Below are 22,434 nucleotides of genomic sequence, written 5' to 3' on the forward strand. Positions count from 1 at the left end.
GTCATTCATACAAGCAACATTGCATGACCTGATCTGCACATGCGCCGTGTGACTACTGTGAATGTTTAAATAATATGAATTGGTGATTAACATAAATATCTAAATTACATAAGTCTTTGAATCAGTCCCAATGTCAGCAGACATCTATGCTAAGGGCCTATTGTCCATTTGCGAAAAAAATGTGCTTTACGATCAAATCTGAAATAGACTCTAAAGCCTGCTTTATGATCCTTCCTCACTAAACTTGTTATATACCCTTATTATAACCTGGGTTGAATTGCTGAGTCGGTTGACCCGGGATTCAGTTTGGTGCTTTCACACTGCACCTCGACCTGTCAACAACCCGGGTTATAAGTGCAGTGTGAAAGCTGTGCAATAATTCTATAACACAAACACATTTTTAGGACATCTCACCAGTTTTTGCGGTTTATCTTCAGTCATCTGTTCTTTATAATTCACCCCAAGTTTGAAAGATCCTTGTAGACCACGGCCTTTTACCTGTACCACTATCTTTTTAGAAAGCAGTTTCTCCAAGGTTCTCTTTAGAAGTCGATGGTTCCTCTCCATGCCATAATTGTACACAGAGCTCACATATTTAAGAATACCAATTATGGACACACCTTTGTTCACGCTCAGTTCCTTAATTGCTCTTAGGACCATAAACCGTATATCTGCAAAAGATAAAATCATCATTCAAACAAAATGCATGAACAAACACATTTAAATCCTCAATCAAATCCTAAGGACAAGTCGGACCCAATTTCCCCTGAGCTCACTTACGATTTGGTACTGGATGTGCCATTTTTATCACATATAAAGACTCCCGGGGAGCTGCGGGGGCAGCAGATTTAAAGAAAAGAAAAAACTGGTGAGCCTCTATAATATGGCAGAAATAGGGGTTCATAAACTGTTTTGTTTTGGGACCCCATCTAACAAAAACAAAATTACTACAGGAACCCATCAAGTTACTGCAGAATGGCACAAGTAAGGTCAGCAGACCACGAATGTACAGAATTGAAGTGATCACTAACGGGATTACATAATTTCGTACACATTGCAAGTACAAGCTCCTTCTCGTGCCCCTGCATACAGTATTTTTTTATACATTTATGCACATGTAAGTTTATATCCCTGTAAAGGCTTGTAGAGACATGGGAGAGACAGTAGGTGACAGGGATGGGGAACAGCAGAGGAGGCTAGGGGAAGCCAAATTGATCAAGGGAGCGGTGGAGGGAGATGGGAGGCGGTGGGTGATAGGGGAAGAAGAAGGTGGCATTGGATGACTACGGAGAGGCAGTGAGTGTTTAATGTGTGTTTCCCCTACACAGTCCTTATTGTCTGTGATCAGTGTTCACCTCATGCTCCCCGCGCTGCTTATTCTTTTTCAACCTCCACCTCCATACAGTATGCACACCTGCATACGGATGTGCCCAATATTTTCTTTATGCACAATGAGAATTTATGGAGGATGATATATGCTACACAAACTGGGGTGAACTCAATGAATCAGGATCTTAATGACTACAAATAGTAAAAAAAAACATTAAAATCACAATTATCAATGATGGTAATGAGAAAAACAAATAAGCCCAAGGACTATTTAACAGTTTCTGACTACCGCAGACCTGCAAATTAAATTAACATGTATATTTATACAGCATAATTTAAAGATTAGCATATGCAAATGACAAGTTATTATGCGGCGGAAAGAACATACTTACTAGGGTAATTTAGTCTGTTGTCAACAGCTTTTCCTTTCTTTGTCTTTTGTGTTGGTGGAGGTGGGCTAAAATAGTTTACGGTTATGCCCTGTATGAAAATATATATACAGTATATTATTAGAAGTTGCTGTACAGTTTACAGTTTAGCAAAGCTTTATGTGGCAGAGGGTGTGTCCATTAAATAACTTTATTGAAAATGCGAGAGACCGTAATGATAGGTAGGTATTTGCTCTATGTTGAAGCCACATCAATCCTCTACTCAAATACTCAGAATTGTAGTCATCTGTCCTGTTTGTATGGGCCATAAGAAAGAATGTGGTATCTCCCAAGACAGTGTGGGATTTACAATGAAGAGGCAGTAAGGCTGATGAAGAGGACGCTTGAGGTGACCGATCAAAAGAAATCGTAGAGAAGGGGATACAGTCGGTTGGTCGACCTAAGGATAGTCGGCAGTCATTAGGTCGACATGGTTCTAGGTCGACATGAGACATGGTTGACAGGTCATTAGGTTGACACAAGCAATAGGTTGACATGGTCTAGGTTGAGAGTCAAAAGGTCAACATGGGTTTTTCACTGTTTTTTGAGCCGACATGTGCTGACTGGCGGTATTTCATGCCCTACCATCCACTAGGGCATGGTGGGAGAATAAAATAGTGTGCGAGGCGCAGCCAGGCACCGTGCCCGAGCCGAGCACGGCAAGGGGACGCGGAGCACTTAATCCTGTGTCCATGTCGACTGTGTCAACATTCGGGTAAAAAAAACCCATGTCGACCATTTGACTGTCGACCTAATGCTTGTGTCGACCTAATGACCTGTCGACCGTGTCCCATGTTGACCTAGACCCATGTCAACCTTGGAGTATGTCGACCTAGTGGTGTCGACCGAATGACTGTCGACTGAATGACTGTCGACCATCTTTAGGTCGACCATATGATCCATACCCAGAGAATGCACCACATCCAATAAATAAATTGCTACCTTCACAAGGATATACAGTATTTAGGTACGCTCTGTTTCTCTGCACATTTTAATCCTAAATGGATGCAGTGCAAAACTTAAAATTAAAACAGAGGTTGGAACAGCATGAAATTAATTGTAAAAGTTTAAATGGAAAAAAAAACACAGCCAATGGAGCTTTACCTGCTCTTTTGTATAATAAGAAAAGAGAAAGAACCAGGGCACTATAAATAGAGCTTTTTGTCATGACAATAGTATAAACCCTTGACACGGGCTAAGAGCATGCAGCGGCAGCTGTTTCTTAGCAAGGTGCTGCATCAGGTTGCAATTTAGCATTTCTAGAATAGAACAGGGACCTTATTTAAAGCAGATTTGTCATTTTCAATTTTACACATTATGTAAATCACTGTTAAAGAAAACATTTTGCAATTCCCCATGATTGCTGGCTCATTCTGGTTAGTCTCTGAAGCATTTTGTCATGCAGCAGCTTGTTACAGTACCTGGTAAGTGAATCAGCAATCTCTCCCGTCGTGGAACACTTTTTTTTCTGCTAATGTGAATGCCTATATGAACACTGAAGCCTTCTCTAAACTCTTACATAATCACAGCGGATTGCTTTTTTTGTGCCTACACACTACTACAACGAGCATCTTGAACCTGATTAAGTGGTTCTAGAACAGAGCAATTGTTTGTTGGGTTCTTTTTTGGAGCTCTTGGTGATTGCTGACTAAGCTTGCATTTCCAGATAATGTTGCTCTATGGAGATTCAAAACGTTCAAGCGCATCAACCGTTTCAAACTTTTAGATTAGGATGGAACATGTTTACCTTCTCTTTTATTATCAAATCAAGAATGAGATGCTTCGCGTTTTACTTTTTGTATACATGCATTCAAATAGAATTTAATAATATTAACATTTTCATTTATTTTTTTAACCGTAGCCACTACTAGCAAATACACAGCTCATGCCAGGTGCAACCTTACAACATGCTCTAGGCAATGCTTGGAAATTTAACCCTTTGAATACCAAGGGAATTTGACAACATAGTTGTGAAAATTGGCAAGCAAACCTTTTCTTAACCCTTTGAGTGCCAACGTTGCTGTGAGAGGTCCTCAAAATATCTATTTCAATTCCAGCACCACTCACAGCGACTGTTCTTTTATTTATACTAAAAGAACAGTCGCTGGGAGCGATTTTTAAAAGGTTATTTTGAGGATCTCACACAGCAACGTTGACACTAAAAGGGTTAAACCTCAAACAGCAGCAACCGTATTTCCTTTCTGCTTGAAAGCTTGATTTGTTTTCATCACTTCTGACACTTGTTTAAAATACCTGCTGACATGTTATCACAGATACTGTATGTCTCTGTGATTGACTGAAAAAAGTCAAGTTGCCTATAAATGACAGGGTGTCAAGTAGAGATTAACTCAGATTATTCATTATAAAACATGCAGTCTAAAACTGATTATACACATGGCCATATAAAATTGCTACAATATCACTGTGAGTGAAGAGACGAGCTAGTTGGATACTTTTCAGGCGTGCTCATACATTTAACATGGCCATACACCAGGACGACCTGCCTACATCCAGGTCGTATGCAGGATGTGGAGCAGTCAAACAAGCGAAAGGTAGACCGTAATGAGAGCCAATGGATAAGACGTGCAGCATGTCTCATCTGGTGGCCGACATAATGACGGCTGTGTGCACACGATCCGTCACACGACCAGTCGAGATTGGATATGCCATACCAATACTCAGACAGTTCTGGGCTAAATGGTAGACGTGATAATGTCAAGGGTGATAATAATTAGGTCAACCACTAATGGTTAACAGTGAGTAGGTTGACACCTAAAAATGGTCAACATACTGTAAATCAACATTGATAGAAGTTGACACAAGCAAAAGGTCCACATAAGCTTGGTCAACAAATGAAAAGGTTGACACGAGTTTTCATGCTTTTGGGGTGTCTATGTCGACATGGACACTGTATAAGGCCCCTTTCACACACTCCGGCTCCTGCCAGGCGGCGAAATTCTGCACGGCCAAGAAGCCGTGCCGCACTCAGAAGTTTACAATGGTGGGGATGGCCACAGCCTGGCAGCCGTCCTTTCCAGTGGTGGGATCGGGCTGCAACCGGGTGGCCGGTCTGTGGCCGTCCCGTATGAATGGACACAATCATGTCCATTATTAACTACTGTGTGTGGCACGGCTTTTGGCCGTGCAGGGTTGCATACTGCGACCGCTCGCCATTCTTCCTCCATGTCCACCGGTATGGTAAAGTATGAGCAAGTCCGTTAAGAAAAAAAAAATTCATGAAAAATTTGTGTCAAACGTTTAATGTGTCGACCATGTTCATGTCAACCTTTTGCTTGTGTCAACCTGTCAATGTCGACCTGGAGTGTGTCAACCCTTTTTAGGTGTTTACCTACTCATTGTCGACCATTAGTGTTCAACCTACTGATTGCCGACCTAGACATTGTTGAATGGATACCACTTGGACACATAGCAGCAAAATGAAGGGGATAAACCACGAGGATTCCTCCTGAAAGAGCTTCCAGCAGCACTAGACTATACAATTTTAGTGTGCCCCCCCAACAGAAAGAAAATGTAATTCATTGACACATTGGTCAATGCTATACTTTATAAACACTACCAGCCAATACAGAACGGTTCTCCCAAGATATGACCAGAATGGAGCACTCCACATTAATTAGAATGACAGAAGTAGCTAGCCATATTGAAGTACCATGTCATCAGCATCTAATACCCTTTTCTGTATTTTTCCCCAAATTAAACTACATGCTGGAAGACAAAGATCCACCCATAGATTTAAGTAAGAAATAAAAATACATTTGAACCCCTGCAGTGCAGCATGATTTTGTCAAGGTGCCCAATTTTGTTTGTATGAGACTTCAGAGACTAAATATGTCCACCCTCAGATGGGTGCTCAGAAGAGGATAAAAAGGCATAGACGGAAGTAAAAGCCATAAGCATAAAGGATGATTTACAAACATCTGAGAGAGGACCCCCATGTGTCACTGGCGGCAATGAGTCCTTGATACCAGAAAGCCATGGTGAGTGCTTCTCCATGTTTTTGTAAGCCAAGCAATGAACAATCAAAGTCTGTCTGCTTTTCTGCTGTCACAAATTCGAGGGTGATCGAAAGTGACAAAATGGTGATCACAAAAAGGCTGACCCCTTGTACCATCCAAGATGCAAAAAGACTGAATTTAGGGATCCAAAGATCTAGTGGCATTAACTGGCAAAAAGGAACCACCATTGACTGCATAACAAATTTACTCAGATCTGGGGCCAGATTCTCTAAGCTTCAATAGTGATAAAATGGAGAGTGATAAACAGCCAGCCAATCAGCTCCTGTCTGACATTTTGCAAACACAGTCTGTAACATGGCAGGTAGGAGCTGATTGGCTGGCTGTTTATCACTCTCCATTTTATCATTTTTAAATCTCAGAGAATCTGGCCCTGGACTAAACAAGACTCCACCTGGGAGGCGATCTGAAAGACTTCTAAATGTCCACATCGGCATCCTAGGATTTCAGTCAGTGTTTGGCATGCCTAAAATCTTGCCTCCCCTATCTCTATGACATTCGGAGAATGATCCATCAAGTTAAGCACTCTAATCCTGATATGTTGGACTGAATAACCTCAGAAAGTTCTACCAGCCATATTTTCACCAATATAATCACCAATATGTAAAACATAATAAATCATGGACTTCTGGAGACCTTTTAAAGATTGAGCTGCATGATCTATTAAAACATGCAGCAGCAGTTATCGGCATGTAAGAGGAGCTGGAGAACCTCAAAATGGACATGATCACAAATGGAGATCGCCACTAAGAATTATCCTTACAAGTAGAATAACAAGATGAACAGAAGAATAACCAGTTCCTACAGAACAGAGAAGCATTGAGAACATCTGGACACTCATATTTCGTTAAGTACACCCATTTCTTCCCGTGACCTTTTTTGCTTTGTAAATTCAATGCATAAATGCGTCCACCCTTAAATGAGCCCCTTAATAAATATGGATATAATAGATTACCCATTAGCATAAGAAAAATGGACTGCGACGCAATTAAACTAAAAATATTAATCCTAAAAAAAACGATTAAATGTGCTTGTGGTACAGTATTATGTATAAGACTCAAAATGCTTATTACCTCAGGTAATGTCAGTAAGTCTGCTCTGAGATCTTTTCTTGGATGACAAAGGATCAAGCATAGAACTTCCACAGTCTTTCCAAGACCCATTTCATCTGCAAGAATACCTCCAGGCCATTCATGAGGAGCAGCGGGATATTCTCGGATTAAACTGGAAGTCAATATTAAAAGCAAATGAGTACTTCGTTTATGCTAATTTCAGGTAAATCATTTAATAATTACAACTGCAAATGTATAAATGCATTAAAAAAAAAACCTTAATGTCAAGAGCAAAGAAACCAAAAAGGTCCTATATTCTGTTTATGGCGTTTAATACACAAAAATAATTCTTCCACCAGTCCAGATTTATACAGATGAGCCCTCATTTACATTTGCGCTAGGCGTTCCAGGCTTCTTGATACTTAGCAAAAGGTCGACAAGGACAACATTTTTGGTTGTCAACACCAGAGCATGTGGATCCCCAAATAATGTGCAGCTTCAGTCACAATGCTTTGAGCCCTGGTGCCTCGCTGTGTTCGACATACTTTACTGTTCCCAACCAGAGTCCAAGTGAATTTGTTTCATTCCCATTCATAACCAGTTATTTATATAATGCACACATATTCCACAGCGCTTTACAGAGAGTATTTTTACATTCACACCAGTCCCTGCCCCAGTGGAGCTTACAACCTATATTCCCTACCACATGTACACACACACACAGACATTCTGATGGTTCGCCATTAGCCAATTCTGATGGGAGCCAATTAACTGGTATAATCTTTTATTGTGGTAGGAAACCGGAGTACTCAGAGGAAACCCACGCAAAGCACAGGGAGAAGATACAAACTCTGCACAGTTAAGGACATGATGGGAATCAAACCCATGACCTCAGTGCTGTGAGGCAGTAATTCTAACCATTACACTGTCCGTGCTGCCCAAGGGAATGGTAAAACAAAGTTAAAATAAATGTAAAAATAATGTGAAAAAGTCAGGTAGACCTTTTCATGTGTTGACCTTTTGTCAAAGCCGACCTAGACTTTGTCTGTGAGCCATCTGGATACCACTGGCAATCATGTCTTTTTCAAAACTTGTGTAAAAAGTCAAAACTCCATTTCTTGCATACACTAACCCCCGGGTCTTGCGGATATACAGTACATACATCTGCTCTTCCTTCCACCACATTGTTATGCTGAATCTATGACTTTGCACTAAGTCATACCTCCTCGTCCTCATCCCTCATACATATATGTCTGCAGCTTTGTATGCAAATAAAATGCAAAGAAGGTACACTATTTGCATGTTGGGGCATCTCAGTTATGCCCTATATACATATATATATATATATATATATACACAGGTATATATATATATATATATATATATATATATATATCAAAATCTATTTACTATTCATTAACTTTGCCGTTTCCATTTTTAAAAATACCTTGGACAGAGGATATTTACTTTGTACAAGGATTATCTAGCGATAATCATTAAAAAAATTCAAGGATATACATTTACGGTACAGTAATACAGATGTGTCTTCATACACCTATATTTTGTATATATTATGTTACATACAAAGACATAAACATTTAATGTGTTTTTAGAAAGAAAAGAAAAGTGGTGTGTTTAACCCCTTCACGACATTGCCTTTTAAGGTAATTTTTTTTTTTTTTCCTCCTTGCGTTCAAATAAGCGTAACTTTTTTAATTTTCCGGCTATATAGACACATGAGGGCTTTTTTTTTGCGGGACAAGTTGTACTTTGTAATGGTACCATTTACTATACCGTATAATATTCTGGGGAATCAGGAAATAATTCAATGTGGGGTAAAAAAAAAAAAAACCGCCATTGCACAATTTTGCGCTGGTTACGTTTTTTTTGGAGTTCATAGTTCGTTTAAAATGATGGGTTATCTTTATTCTATGGGTCGTTACGATTCTGGTGATACCAAACTTATATAGTTTTCGTTATGTTTTACCACCAAAAAAAAAAAATGCAACTTTTACGGTTTTTCTAATTTGCGTTGCGTCGCCATGTTCTGCGGCTTATAACTTTTTTATTTTTCCACCTACGGACCTGGGTGAGGGCTCATTTTTTGCGGGCTGAAGTGTACTTTTTAATTAATACCATTATGGGATATGGGCGACTTTCTGATCTCTTTTAGCTATTTTTTTTTGGGTAGGCGATGCGACCAAAAAACGTAGTTTTGGCGTTGGGGATTATTTTCCGTTTACGCCTTTAACCGTGCGGGATAACTAATGTTATATTTTAATAGATCGGACTTTTAGGAACGCGGCGATACCAAATATGTTTATTTTTTTTATTATTTATTTATTTTTATTTGGGAAATGGGGAAAGGGGGGTGATTTGAACTTTTAATATTTTATTATTTTTTTTTTATTTTTAAACTTTATTTTTTTTTTTTTTTTACTTTTACTACAAGGCCCCCTAGTGTACTTGACCACTAGGGGGCGCGATCGCCTGTACTAGGTTCAGCCATAGAGCTCTATGGCTGAACGTAGTGATTTTTTGCACTTCCTATTACATCCTGCCTGAGGCAGGATGTAATAGGTATGCATACACGGACAGCACAGGGGTCTACATTAGACCCCTGGCTACCATGGCAACCGATCGGCACCCTCCGATCGCGCTGCGGGGGGCCCCGATCGGCGCCGGAGGGGGGCGCCCCCCCTCCGATCAGCTATTTAAGCACTGCGGTCGCTTTGCCCGCGGTGCTTAAAGGGTTAACCGGCCACGATCGGCGAACTCGCCGCTCGTGGCCGTGAGAGCAGGGACCTGGCTGTAATATACAGCCATTTCCTGCTCTCTTTCAAGCCAGCTCACTCCGTGAGCTGGCTTGATTCCCCCCCAACCGACATATGACGTAAATGTACGTCATATGTCGGGAAGGGGTTAAAAAATACACAGAGGCCAATCCAGAAAATGTATATGCCTGTAACTTGATCAAATAGGTTGCACAAGTGTTCTATCCCCTTACTGAGTGCGATGTGCAGTAACTGGGGTACACATCACACTGAAAACAGATGGTTCACTGATCCACAAGAAAATATATTGAATCAAGAAGCTATCTTGTGATATATATCAATTATTTTAGTGGTTTTTCAGTGCCATTTTGTTAATTAATTAACACATATATACATGTATATTGCCTCCTTATGTTTTTATATTGGCAGGCAAAAAGAGTTGGCTTAAAATGCCAACATGTGAGGTCTATATTTGTCAGGGTCAGGGAAGAATTGGTTTCAGAGACCCACCGCTGGGTTCTCTCCAAACTAAGTCCCTTTATGACCTTAACCTCACTGGGAATACACTGTGCAACACTAATATCAATTTTAGTTAATTAATTTAACATTTCAATTGCAAGTCAACACAACATTCTGGTATTGGCCTGTGCCAACACATGCGTTTCACTCTCTCAAAACAGCTTTATCAAGGCCTTGATAAAGCTGTTTTGAGACAGTGAAACGCATGTGTTGGCACAGGCCAATACCAGAATGTTGTGTTGACTTGCAATTGAAATGTTAAATTAATTAACTAAAATTGATATTAGTGTTGCACAGTGTATTCCCAGTGAGGTTAAGGTCATAAAGGGACTTAGTTTGGAGAGAACCCAGCGGTGGGTCTCTGAAACCAATTCTTCCCTGACAAATATAGACCTCACATGTTGGCATTTTAAGCCAACTTTTTTTGCCTGCCAATATAAAAACATAAGGAGGCAATATACATGTATATATGTGTTAATTAATTAACAAAATGGCACTGAAAAACCACTAAAATAATTGATATATATCACAAGATAGCTTCTTGATTCAATATATTTTCTTGTGGATCAGTGAACCATCTGTTTTCAGTGTGATGTGTACCCCAGTTACTGCACATCGCACTCAGTAAGGGGATAGAACACTTGTGCAACCTATTTGATCAAGTTACAGGCATATACATTTTCTGGATTGGCCTCTGTGTATTTTTTAAACACACCACTTTTCTTTTCTTTCTAAAAACACATTAAATGTTTATGTCTTTGTATGTGATTTTACCTCTATTCTTTCACTGTTGATCTAGTTCCTGTATTGAAAAACAGGAAATTTTTAGAAATAACCTAATAAAAGTTATATCTTAAAAGTAAATTATTAGTGCGTTCCACTCCAAGCAGTCCCTTTTCTTCTCTTTCTGTAAAAACGTATACCATTGACTGTGAGGAACAGCACCCCCAGTGTATATATACATAAAAATTGGGGTTCTCCATAAAACCTTTAAAAATAATATTTATTGGTGTGCAGGTGGGCTACCAGCTCCCTAGTGGGGCAACAAAATATAGTATATATTATGTTGCAAGGAACCTATGGCTTGATTCAGATGTAAATGGGTAGAGTATATTGCTGCTGCTTAATTGGCAGTGATGCTCACATACGATACTGAAGCAGGAGGCGTCTGTTACAGAATAAGTAAATGTCTCATGAATGCATTCATAATCCAGTGCTACTGTACATGAATAGACACAGTGCGCTGTGGCAAAGCATCTACTCAGGGAGACAGCTCGGCTGGAGGCATGGCAAGCAGCTCAGAGAGCTGGCCATTACCCCACAGTGGCAAAAAATGGGACGTGGCCTAATGAAAGCGCTACAATCATAGGCAGTGCCTCTTAAGCATTTGTCTCATTGATACCAAATTTGAGAAGTATGGTTAATATAACCCAATGACGAGATATGAGGTACAGTGTGGGAAGGGGTATTCTCTCCTCTTCAAGTACAGAACTGCTATTTTGCAACAATCTTCATGTTGGATGCATCATTTTCTCATGTTACGTTCTATGCAAGTTTGCCATGCCTGCATTTCTCTGTTTAATCATCCTTCTATGTCGGCTCAATAAAACACTGAATTTGTTTTTTAAATGCAACAACAATAAACCACTTACCTTCCAGAGAAGGGGTTACAGTAGATTTTCCCTCCATCCAATGTAGTGACCTCTCTCCATAACACATGGAGTGTATTTTCTATACACAAGTAATAGAAATGGTATAGTCTTAACATGCATGACATAGATTTATATTACAATCGGCGTTATATAATATTTTCTCTGGAAAGACTAATTGGTCTAATTTAGGTTGGCTCATAAAAGCAAATCTCTCTCTAATGGACAAAACTGTGCTGCACTGCAGGTGGGGCTGATGTAACATGTGCAGAGAGAGTTAGATTTGGGTGGGATGTGGTCAAACTGAAATCGAAATTGCAGTGTAAAAATAAAGCAGCCGGTATTTACTCTGCACAGAAACAAAATAACTCACCCTAATGTAACTCTCTCTGCACATGTTACATCTGCCCCACCTGTAGTGCACATGGTTTTGTCCATTAAAGAAGGAGTTTGCTTTTGCAAACCAACCTGACTCCCCCCTATGATGTGTTTGTCAATCATTCTATTTGAAATTAAGTTAATGGCACAAAAATGGAGCCTCCGCAGCTATAAAAGAAGAAACACGCACAAGTACAGAAGCAAGGTAATTACAACAGGGTCACTCAGTCTGTGAAATATCACATACATATTCAGCTAAACCAAGCTTTATGTTTTAATGATAAAATCTACTCAATTGGTATTTATATATTTATACACATTAATCTGTACAGACTTCAGAGTGCAAAATACATGAAAGATTATTGTAAACATTTACAGAATTAAAGTGCTAGAAATCAGTATGCAAACTCTTCAACATGTGGTGAACAAATGATTGTATTTATATGGAGGCTAAAATACTGTATACATGAATTGGTAACACCGAGACGGCTACACCATTTCCAAAATACACTTTTGGGAAGTGTTCAAAATAAGGGAATATTCCAAATCTTGTGGGGTACTGACATGGTAGTTGGCCCACTGCCAACTTCATACGGCTTAATGTCCTCCCAGGGAAAGTCTCCTGTCAGGATTAAGATGAAGGGTACTTCAATGTCAGTCCATCTGAAGCGGACTGATTCCATTTGCATTAGCTGCTCTTGTACAAATGAAGTAAATATAGCTCATGGTCCAGTGATAAATGAAATGACTGGGATTGAGCACTACAGATTATTCAGCCCAAATCAAAACAGAAGTACACCCATTTCCATAAAGTGAGAACTGTTAATGCTTTTAAGGTACAGATGGCCACTTTTTAGTTCTGCATGTACTGTACAGATATCTAAAAAGGTAATGGACTAAAAAGTAGAGAGATGTTCTCTAAAGGTAATCAATAACATCCACTTATGTATCTATACTATTAAAAGCTGGCATTAGAAAAAAGTTGACATTGAAACACATGGTCCACAGATCTACCGTTAGAAGGCACATTTCTGTAGTTCTCTCTCTGTAGCATCCAATGGACAGCCTCATTCTGGTATGGCCGCAGCACTGGTATCAAGGCTGGATGCTGCACCTCTTCCTGTAGAATAATATGTTCCTTTTGATGGGTCTGTCTGACATAGTCATAAAGTTCTTCAATATTTTGTCTCTCTAGATCTTGATCTGACTCTTCATCATTCTCCTCTGGGATATCTGCATGTAGATAAATAGATTTTGTTTTAACCTCAAACACACATTTAAAAATACAGGAATATAAACAATGAAAATCTTCTTACTGATATCCTTGACTGTTGAACGCATATTCACCAATATATACTGTATTATAGCAATTTTTGGGTTCTGAACCAATTATCTATCTGTGTGGAGTTTGTATGAAAGCGGGTGAGGTGACAGGGTTGAGATGACAGGTAGTGAGGTGACTGGGGTTGAGGTGACGGATGGCGCGAGGGGGTGACGTGAGGTGATGGGGGGTGAGAGGGAGTAAGGAGAGGTGACAGGGGTAAGGTGATGTGGAGTAAAGTGAGAGGGGAATGAGGGTAAAGGAGGCAGGTCTCGTTCCAGCATCGGCCTGCTGTTCACTAGCGCCAGCTGTCGGCTCTACGGTTCCCCGGCCTTCTGAGCTCTCTTGTAAAGGTACCAGCGGCCAACACCGGTGAGCAGGAGAGCAGCAGCGGGCAGTGCCGGGAATAGAGACTGCGCACCAGGCCATGGCCGCTCCAAGCAGGACAAGCCCCGGGCTTCTCTCTGGCCACTGTGGCAGCAGGTTTCGCTGGTGTGTCCGGCTCAGCCATGCTGCAGATCACAGTACATTGCTCACACAGGATGGCGGCTGCTGCAGACGAACTCTGCTTAACACACAGGGGCACTAGAGGAAAACGGTTATATTAGTTTTACCTCTAAGCTTGGCTGCAGGAGAGCGCATCCCTTGGGGAGCCACTCGTTTTTTAACACTGTCCCTGGTCCACAATTTGGGGTAAAATAATTTTGTATATTTAACCTAATGTAAAGAATAATTGTATCATGATTCCCACTGCCAAGAGCACCAGGAATATATAATCTGGCCATTTGGGTATGTTCGACAATATTACAGATATCAAAGCAGGTCTACAAAAGGAGGACTATAAGGGGGAATTCAATTGCTGTAATGTGCGCCTATTGGAACAATTCAGCTATTGCTACAATCGGGCACCCATTACTTTTCATTTTGTTTTATATATTTTTTATTGAAGCAATGCATTACCCACAGTACACTGAACTTAATGCAACATATTGAGTACATATTCATTGATAAGAGATTAGTTACAAATAAACCAGTTAAGCAGAAGTGATATATTGATGGGTACACGGAAAAAGTGCAAATAATTAAACCCAATAGATAACAATCAAATAGGTATAGAAATTATAATCAAACGAAATATCAATTAACATAATAAAACTTGCTCAACCTCTCTTTCCACCATGGCTGCACTAAAATTGGAGAGTCACGGGGCTATTTTAGGGCATTTTCTAAGTGATCTTACTAAATCACTTAGAAATTTACACTACATTGCTCCATGTGTACAGCGATAGCGATGCACAGCCTCGCGCATCACTTTCACCCGGCAATTAAGATCCAGCATGCTGGATAAATGGAGTTACTGTACATCGCAGGTCAGGGCCAGTGTTCTCACCAGAGAACACTGGCCCTGACAGATCGCGCAGCACAAAACACTGAGAGATCTAGCATCACTCAGGAAAATCTCCCCATGTATAGGCCCCATTACCCTCAACCATCTGCAAAATATATCAGGAATTATTACACAGGGAGCTTTGCCACATTTCAAAACAATTTGACCAATCAGCTTGAGAGAAGTGTAGAACAGTTAGACTAATGTTGGGCCAAAAAAAAAAAAGCTACAGGGTATGTCGCTAGTAGTGGATACTACTCAATTGCCCCCTGGCACCGACCTCTGTGGCACTCCACTTAGAACTGGTATCATACTTGATACTGCACCGTTTATAACCATTCTCTGTTCTCTATTCCGCAACCAGTTTCCGACCATTCTCAAATCTTTACCGCTAGTCCCAAATGTTCCATTTTATTTATCACCCTCTTATGTGGCACGGTATCAAAAGCATTAGCAAAATCCAAGACCACCACTTCTACAGCATTAGCAATTTTTCTCAAACCCATGTTGGTTAATACTGATTATACTATGGTGATCTAAATGTTTTTTTGGATACCATTCCTTAAAATTCCCTCAAATAATTTACCCACTATTGATGTTTTATGCTCACAGGTCTAGCATTTGCTGGGTCTTCCCTTTTTTGAATATTGGTACTACCTCTGCTATTCTCCAGTCCTTAGGCACCTTACCAGATGAAAATGAGTTTTAAAAAATGTAATACAGATGGATTGCAAATTCCTCCCTTAATTCCATTAGAACCTTAGGATGAATCCCATCCGGACCTGGGGATTTGTTTGTTTTGATTTTGCTAAGCCTCTTTCTTATTTGTCGGAAATTCAATATTAAGTTCTAGCTGGCTCGTCCCATTTATGGTACCTGTGGGTTCCACTGTCTGCTCCTCCCTAGTAAACACTGATGAGCAAAATGTGTTTAACAGTTCTGCTTTTTCCTTATCCTCCGTAAAGCTATTTCCGTTGAGATTGGTTAATGGGCCTATGTTCTGTTTTATTATTCTTTTGCTATTTATGTGTTTGAAAAACGTTTCAGGATTGGTTTTGCTTTCTGTGGCTATGCCCCCATTGTTAAAATCTGAAGAAATCTACATAATTGATGTAAGTTTTAAAATGTTCTTATTTTCCTTTTAAATTATACAATCGCAGTCAATAACCAGAAATGAGGGACATCAAGCGTAAGGGTCGGTGCTACACAGACTTGCACAGTAGTAGCAATGCAGGCGCTGTATTGTTGCATGTACAAGCTTGCAGCTGATGGCAGACACAATCTCTGAAAATATATCCCTATAGATTGTAAGCTTGCAGCAGGGCCCTCTAACCTCCAAGTCTGTCTGTTGTTACCCAGTTTGTTTTATCACTGTCTACTATTGTAAAGCGCAACGGAATCTGCTGCGTTATATAAGAAACTGTAAATAAATAAATAAATAAAAACAGTCATGGTACACCTGCTTTTTTTCAACTATCCATTAACACCTCCAAACAGTCACTTCCTGTCAATCACTTCTCCATGAAGTCCTTGTTGCGAGCGAATTTGCAGTGGCATCTTGACACATGTACCACAAAAAATGACAAAGTCACTTCTCAAGCGCCAAAAAAGTCCCGCAGCTGCTTGTCCTCAAACAATAGTAGAATTGTATACTAGGCAAGAATTTAGAAAAAAAATCAAACAAGATTTTTGAGGCTTTCCCACATCGCTGGACCCTTGGAATCAGTGTAACCAGGATGATTCTTGTTTTTTAAAAGTAAATGCAATCCACTCCTCCTTAAAAGTTCGCAAAAAATGTATTCAGAAAAAACATGAAAAACTCCACATCTATAACAAAATGGCTTCCATATACCATAAAAAATATACGTAAAAATAATATAGCAGGACAATGTATAAAACAGTTCTTTTGCACAACACGGTCACTGTCTCCTAGGGAAATTGGTGATTCTTGACCTTTTCAGGGTAACTTATGATTATGCAGAAAAAAAGGTATGTGGGTATTGTGCTATTGTGCTAAGCTTTGAGTCAAGTGAGGTACAGATTCATTTTTTTGGATCTGATGATATACTGTATGTAGAAGATGCTAAAATCATGACGAAAAGCTATAGCAAGCCCACAGACAGCAATTACTTTATCAGGAAAGGGAGCAACCATCACCCAAATTGGCTGAGGGGGGTGCCGGGCAGCCAATTCCAGAGAATCAAACGAAATTGTACAAAAAATGAGATATATCAAGAGCAAGTAATGGAAGTAAAAAATCAATTCTTGAATAAGGGCTATGACAATGATGCACTGGAAAAAACACTGGGAGAGGTAGACAGAATTGATAGGAAAGCCCTACTGATAAACAATAAAAATAAGGAGAAAAAGGATTGCTCAACAGCATTTATAACTACCTATAATAAGGACCACAAGGAAACAGAAAAAATCCTGAAAAAGCACTGGGGTCTGCTAAAAGCTGACCCAATTTTATGTAACTTCATCTCGAACAAACCAGAGGTAATTTATAAAAGAGCCCCGAATGTGAAAAATTGGGTTGTGAGGAGTGCATCAGCCCCCAAACCCAATATGCTAACAAGGGTTAAGAGCAAGGGATTTTTTAGATGCGGGGTATGTGCAGGTTGCAAGCACTGTAAAAGCTCTGAAGGGAATAAAATGGATACCTTCATGTCGAATGTAACAAAGAAAACATACAAAATAGAACATTTCGCAACATGCAATAGTCAAAATGTTATCTATTTAATAGAATGTGCATGCAAGAAACAGTATGTGGGAAGGACAACGAGACATTTTAAAATAAGGTTAAGAGAACACCTAAACAACATAAGAAAAGGTGTAGAGTCCCATTTAAAAAAAGTACACCAATGTTCCCCCAGTGATATAATTAGTTTCAAAATAATCGATTGTATAAAGGGAAATTAGAGAAAAATGGATACAGGTTGAGTATCCCGTATCCGAGTATCCGTTATCCGAATTATTCCGAAAACCATACATTCCAGAAAGTGAAAAAAAATTTTTTTTTTTGCTAAAAACTCACTGGGGACATATGTAACAGCACTACTGGTGACATGATATGTAACTGGCACTATATATGTGCAAGACAATGATTGCTTGGCATTCAAATTCAATATCTGAGATAGTACACAAATTTTGTTTCATGTTTTGAAACCTTGTTTTTTGAACAAATAAAATATATTTGTGTGTATTTTATGTGGTAATAAAATATATTTGTGTGTATTTTATGTGTTTATACAGCATACATGCAAGATACTTCAAAATACATAATTGAAATATTAAAATATTCCGAAATACGGAATAATCCGTTATCCAAAATTCTCCTGGTCCCGAGCATTTTGGATACGGGATACTCAACCTGTATAATGGGTGATCTGGCACGCGCAGAAATGCGCTGGATCTATGAATTAGATACCCTGCAACCCAATGGGTTAAATGGAGAGTTCGAGATGAAGTGGTTTTTGTAATAGGGATAGGTAGCTTTCCCCCTGCAATACATATATGTGCCATCACTGTTTCATGATTTTTTTAATGATTTTTTTATGGCAGGTGATGTTTTTGTTAGTATATATGATTCCATGCTGTATTGTTTTAATAGATTGCAATATCAAATGTGCTTTGGAAATAAGGTACTAGGTACATTGAGTTGTGAGAGATAATGATGGCAGGAAACATGAAATAGAATTAATGAGTGGGTTCACTTTAAGAGAACCATGCAACATGCATAGAAGTGCCCCGGAACAAGTAAACCAGACTTTTTCAGGGAGGGTATAAATAATTAGGAGACGTTGACTCCAGCTGTGCCTTGAGAAAGACCCAGTGAGGGTAGAAACGCGTTGTTGGCGGCAGCAGCTTGGAGTTTCTTTATCGGTTCACTGCATTCGCAGAAAAGGATCTAAGGAGATAGCGGGAGAGGAGAGAGAGAGCACTTGTACGCGGTGAGCTGAGCGGCGCCTGTGGGACTTAGGTCAGACAGGTGCATGGACAGTCCCGCATAGACCACCCATCCACGAGTAACCTGACCACCAGACGCGGGGGAAGCAGGAGGCGCACAGCTGATTACAGCCGGCTGAGATCTAGCGCACCGGAGTGAGAGACGGACTGGTATTATTTCCAGCTCCTGCATTTATTTACCGCAAATGGAGTCAGTGATACTGAAAGGCAGGAGAATCCAGAGACTGCAGTGGCGGAGCAGTCTCTGAGAATAACATGTTCCCTGAGCAGACGGCATCCAGAAGAAAAGGGGCCACACGGCGACTGCAGTGCCAGCGTGGGAGGCCGTGACGTCCCCAATCCAAGGAGAAGTCCCTAACAGTATTCACAGTGGAAGGGTGAGAGTGGTCTTTTTTTCCCTATTCTGCTCCAAGCCTTTGGAGAGGTGACTATGAGACTGTGTTCAAAAGCCTCATAGGAGACACCCGGGAATAACAGCTTTCCCTATGAGTTATTTGCTTTTTTTCTGCATAATCATAAGTTGCCCTGAAAAGGTCTGGTTTGTTACATCAAGAATCACCAATTTCCCTAGGAGACAGTGACCGTGTTGTGCAAAAGAACTGTTTTATACATTCCTGCTAAATTTTTTTACGTATATATTTTATGGTATATGGAAGCCATTTTGTTATAGATGTGGAGTTTTTCATGTTTTTTCTGAATACATTTTTTGCGAATTTTTAAGGAGTGGATTGCATTTACTTTTAAAAAACAAGAATCATCCTGGTTACACTGATTCCAAGGGTCCAGCGCTGTGGGAAAGCCTCAGAAACCTTGTTTGATTTTTTTCTAAATTCTTGACACATGTACCAGTCAGCTGATAACTGCCCAGTTGTGTGAACATCAGCCATTATTGCGTACAAACATTAATTATGCCCTTTGTACCTGGGATGGTGAAGTTGTAGAACTTTTCCATCAGCCTCTGAATAATAAGGCAAGATTTCTTCATCTTTCTACATCCCTCACTGAGGAATTCTGGCTTGGACAAACATGCTTCCAACAAATAGATCCCAACCTAAAAAAGAACATGAAGAAAATAAGCATTTCCTGTCTAAAACACGTATCTCGGGGAACAGTTAGTAGCAGGTGGTATAATGTACAAAAACAAGTTGCTTCAAATCAATCACATTCCAGTGGCAGAAAAACGTGCCAGTGGCAGTTGCAGAGTTTGCCTTCAATACAGTGCAAAATTCAGATAGGGGAGTCACACCAACTGCCACCCCAAACACTGCCAGACCACCATCTGGTACTCACTAGCAGTTGGTTTGGACTCCCCTATTTGAATTTTGGACTGCACTGCAGCGCCTGCTCTGCAACTGCCACTGGTAAGGAATTTCAGGAACAGAGCATTTTGTACCTAATGGAAAGGGTCATGTTGGAGAGTATGTACAGTTCCAATGGTGTCCAGATGTGATGGTTTTTACTGCTTGCAGACTGGTGCGTGTGGCTAGATGTTTAACTGCCCCTCCAATGCCATCACACAGACTCTTACCATAAAATGTGTAATATAAATTCCATTCTGCCTGAATGTGGAAGTCATCCTTATGGAAGCGTAAGTTCAAAAAGTATTTGCAGTTCTTGTATTATGCACTAGCACCATCACTAAATAGGTGAACATACAATTTTGATAATAGTTTAACTAAAGTTTCATAATAACCATAATGAAGGCATGCACAGTTATGGCTACATGGTCACGGGTATCACTAATAAAGCCCAGGTTCACACAGTTTAAAGCAGGGATGGGGAAACTTTGGCACTAGAGCTGCTGTTAAGCTACACATCCCAGCATGTCCTGCTACAGTTTTGCTATTTAGCCATACTAAAACTGTTGCAGGACATGCTGGGATGTTTAGTTCAATAACAGCTGGAAGGCGAAAGGTTCCCAATTCCTAGTTGAAAGGGTCACAATCATCTTGCCTAAAATATACAACAAATGGGTGGAGTGTTGCTTGTGTAGTGTCCCAGTGGAATCCTTGAATTGCATCCTGACACAAGAATGAATAATTATCAGAAAAATCTAGATTAGTAGTAATGTATACCTTTGTTAAGCACCACAAAAAAGTTGGGATCCCTAGAGTTTTTCATTCTATTCGAAAAACATGCCTTTTTGCAGTAATGCAAAACACAAGGCAGATAAAGTAATATACTGTAGTTTAGCCTTTAAAATTAAGGAGGAAAAGTTACCTTAGGGGTCCAAGTTTTGTGCTGATTCCTCAATAAACACCCGTGAAACAGTACTTCAAATAAACTGGATTAATTTTTTAAGAAATTGAAAAAATGTATATTTAATACACTAAGGCAGTGGTAGCCAAACCTAGCCTACGAGAGCTACCAACAGTTCACATTTTCCAGACAACCTAGCTGCTGCACAGCTGCACTCATTAATCACTGACACATTTTAAAAGATACGCAGATGGAGCTAATTAGCTCACTTGTGATTCTGTGAGGAGACCTACAAAACATGCACTGTTGGTGGCTCTCGAGGACGAAGGTTGGCTACCCCAGCACTAAGGGGTGTATTCAATGCCGTGGGCGAGGGGCGACAGCGAGCAGGGCTTCCTGCTCGCTATCACCACTCACCCTGTCAGAATTCAACTCACCCCCCTCATACGCCAATTCCCCCTCGCTCCGTTTTTTTGCGCAAGGGGGAATTGGCGTATGCGGCTCCAGAAGCACCGAGACTCGCAGCTAAATACAGCGGGTTTTCTGCATTAGCCGCGGTCTAATTAGCCTGTTTCGGAGAATTCTCGCCGTCCTGTGACGGTGAGGATTTCCCCAGAACGTTGAATAGGGCGAGGGGGTGACATTTTATGTGATGCAATGTTTTGCTTGTTAAAAAATGGCCGCAAGGGGAAACTTAATGAGGTCCGAATTGCGGTAAAAATCACACTTTTTGCCACAAAATCCCACATTCTGAAGTGGCGATTTTTCTATTAAGTATTCACCGCCTTTGCCATGAAGCTCAAAATAGAGCTCATGTGCATCCTGTTTCCACTGATCAACCTTGAGATGTTCTTACAGCTTAATTGGATTCCACCTGTGGTAAATGCAGTTGATTGGACATGATTTGGGAAGGTACTGTACACAACTGTCTATATAAAGGTCCCACACTTGATAGTATATGTCGGAGCACAAAGCAAGCATGACGTCAAAGGAATTGTCTGAAGAATACCTCCGATACAGGATTGTCTTGAGGCACAATTCTGGGGAAGGGTACAGAAAAATATCTGCTTCTTTGAAGGTCCTAATGAGCTCATCAGTAAATGGAATTAAGTTCGGAAACCACCAAGGTTTTTCCTAGAGCTGGCCGGCCGTCTAAACTGAGGAGGGAGAAGGACCTTAGTCAGGGAGTTTACCCAATGGTCACTCTGTCAGAGTTACAGCATTCCTCTGTGGAGATAGAAACTTTCCAGAAGGACAACCATCTCTGCAGCAATCCACCAATCAGGCTTGTATGGTAGTGTGGTCAGACTGAAGCCACTTCTTACTAAAAATTATCTGGTCTAATGAGACAAAGATTGAACTCTTTGGTGTGAATACCAGGTGCCATATTTGAAG

The 22,434-nt window shown here is 40.2% G+C and overlaps 1 protein-coding gene across 3 annotated transcripts in view; it reads right to left on the bottom strand.

Moving 5' to 3' along the window:
- Positions 1 to 22,434, bottom strand: part of SHPRH (SNF2 histone linker PHD RING helicase) — a 98,391-nt gene that overhangs the window by 57,766 nt on the left and 18,191 nt on the right. For 2 of the 3 annotated variants that reach the window (XM_083176178.1, XM_083176177.1), the window contains exons 3-8: positions 19,762 to 19,891; positions 13,178 to 13,396; positions 11,789 to 11,867; positions 6,865 to 7,015; positions 1,722 to 1,809; positions 415 to 671 (exon numbers count right to left, since the gene is read on the bottom strand). In XM_083176178.1, the coding sequence (XP_083032304.1) occupies positions 415 to 671; positions 1,722 to 1,809; positions 6,865 to 7,015; positions 11,789 to 11,867; positions 13,178 to 13,396; positions 19,762 to 19,891 (924 nt within the window). Of the gene's footprint in view, positions 1 to 414; positions 672 to 1,721; positions 1,810 to 6,864; positions 7,016 to 11,788; positions 11,868 to 13,177; positions 13,397 to 19,761; positions 19,892 to 22,434 lie in introns of those variants that run through there. The other variant, XM_083176179.1, reaches the window with a different exon arrangement.

This window comes from Crinia signifera, chromosome 3 (genome assembly GCF_055691185.1).
Source record: "Crinia signifera chromosome 3, ASM5569118v1, whole genome shotgun sequence".
Classification (NCBI taxonomy): domain Eukaryota; kingdom Metazoa; phylum Chordata; class Amphibia; order Anura; family Myobatrachidae; genus Crinia; species Crinia signifera.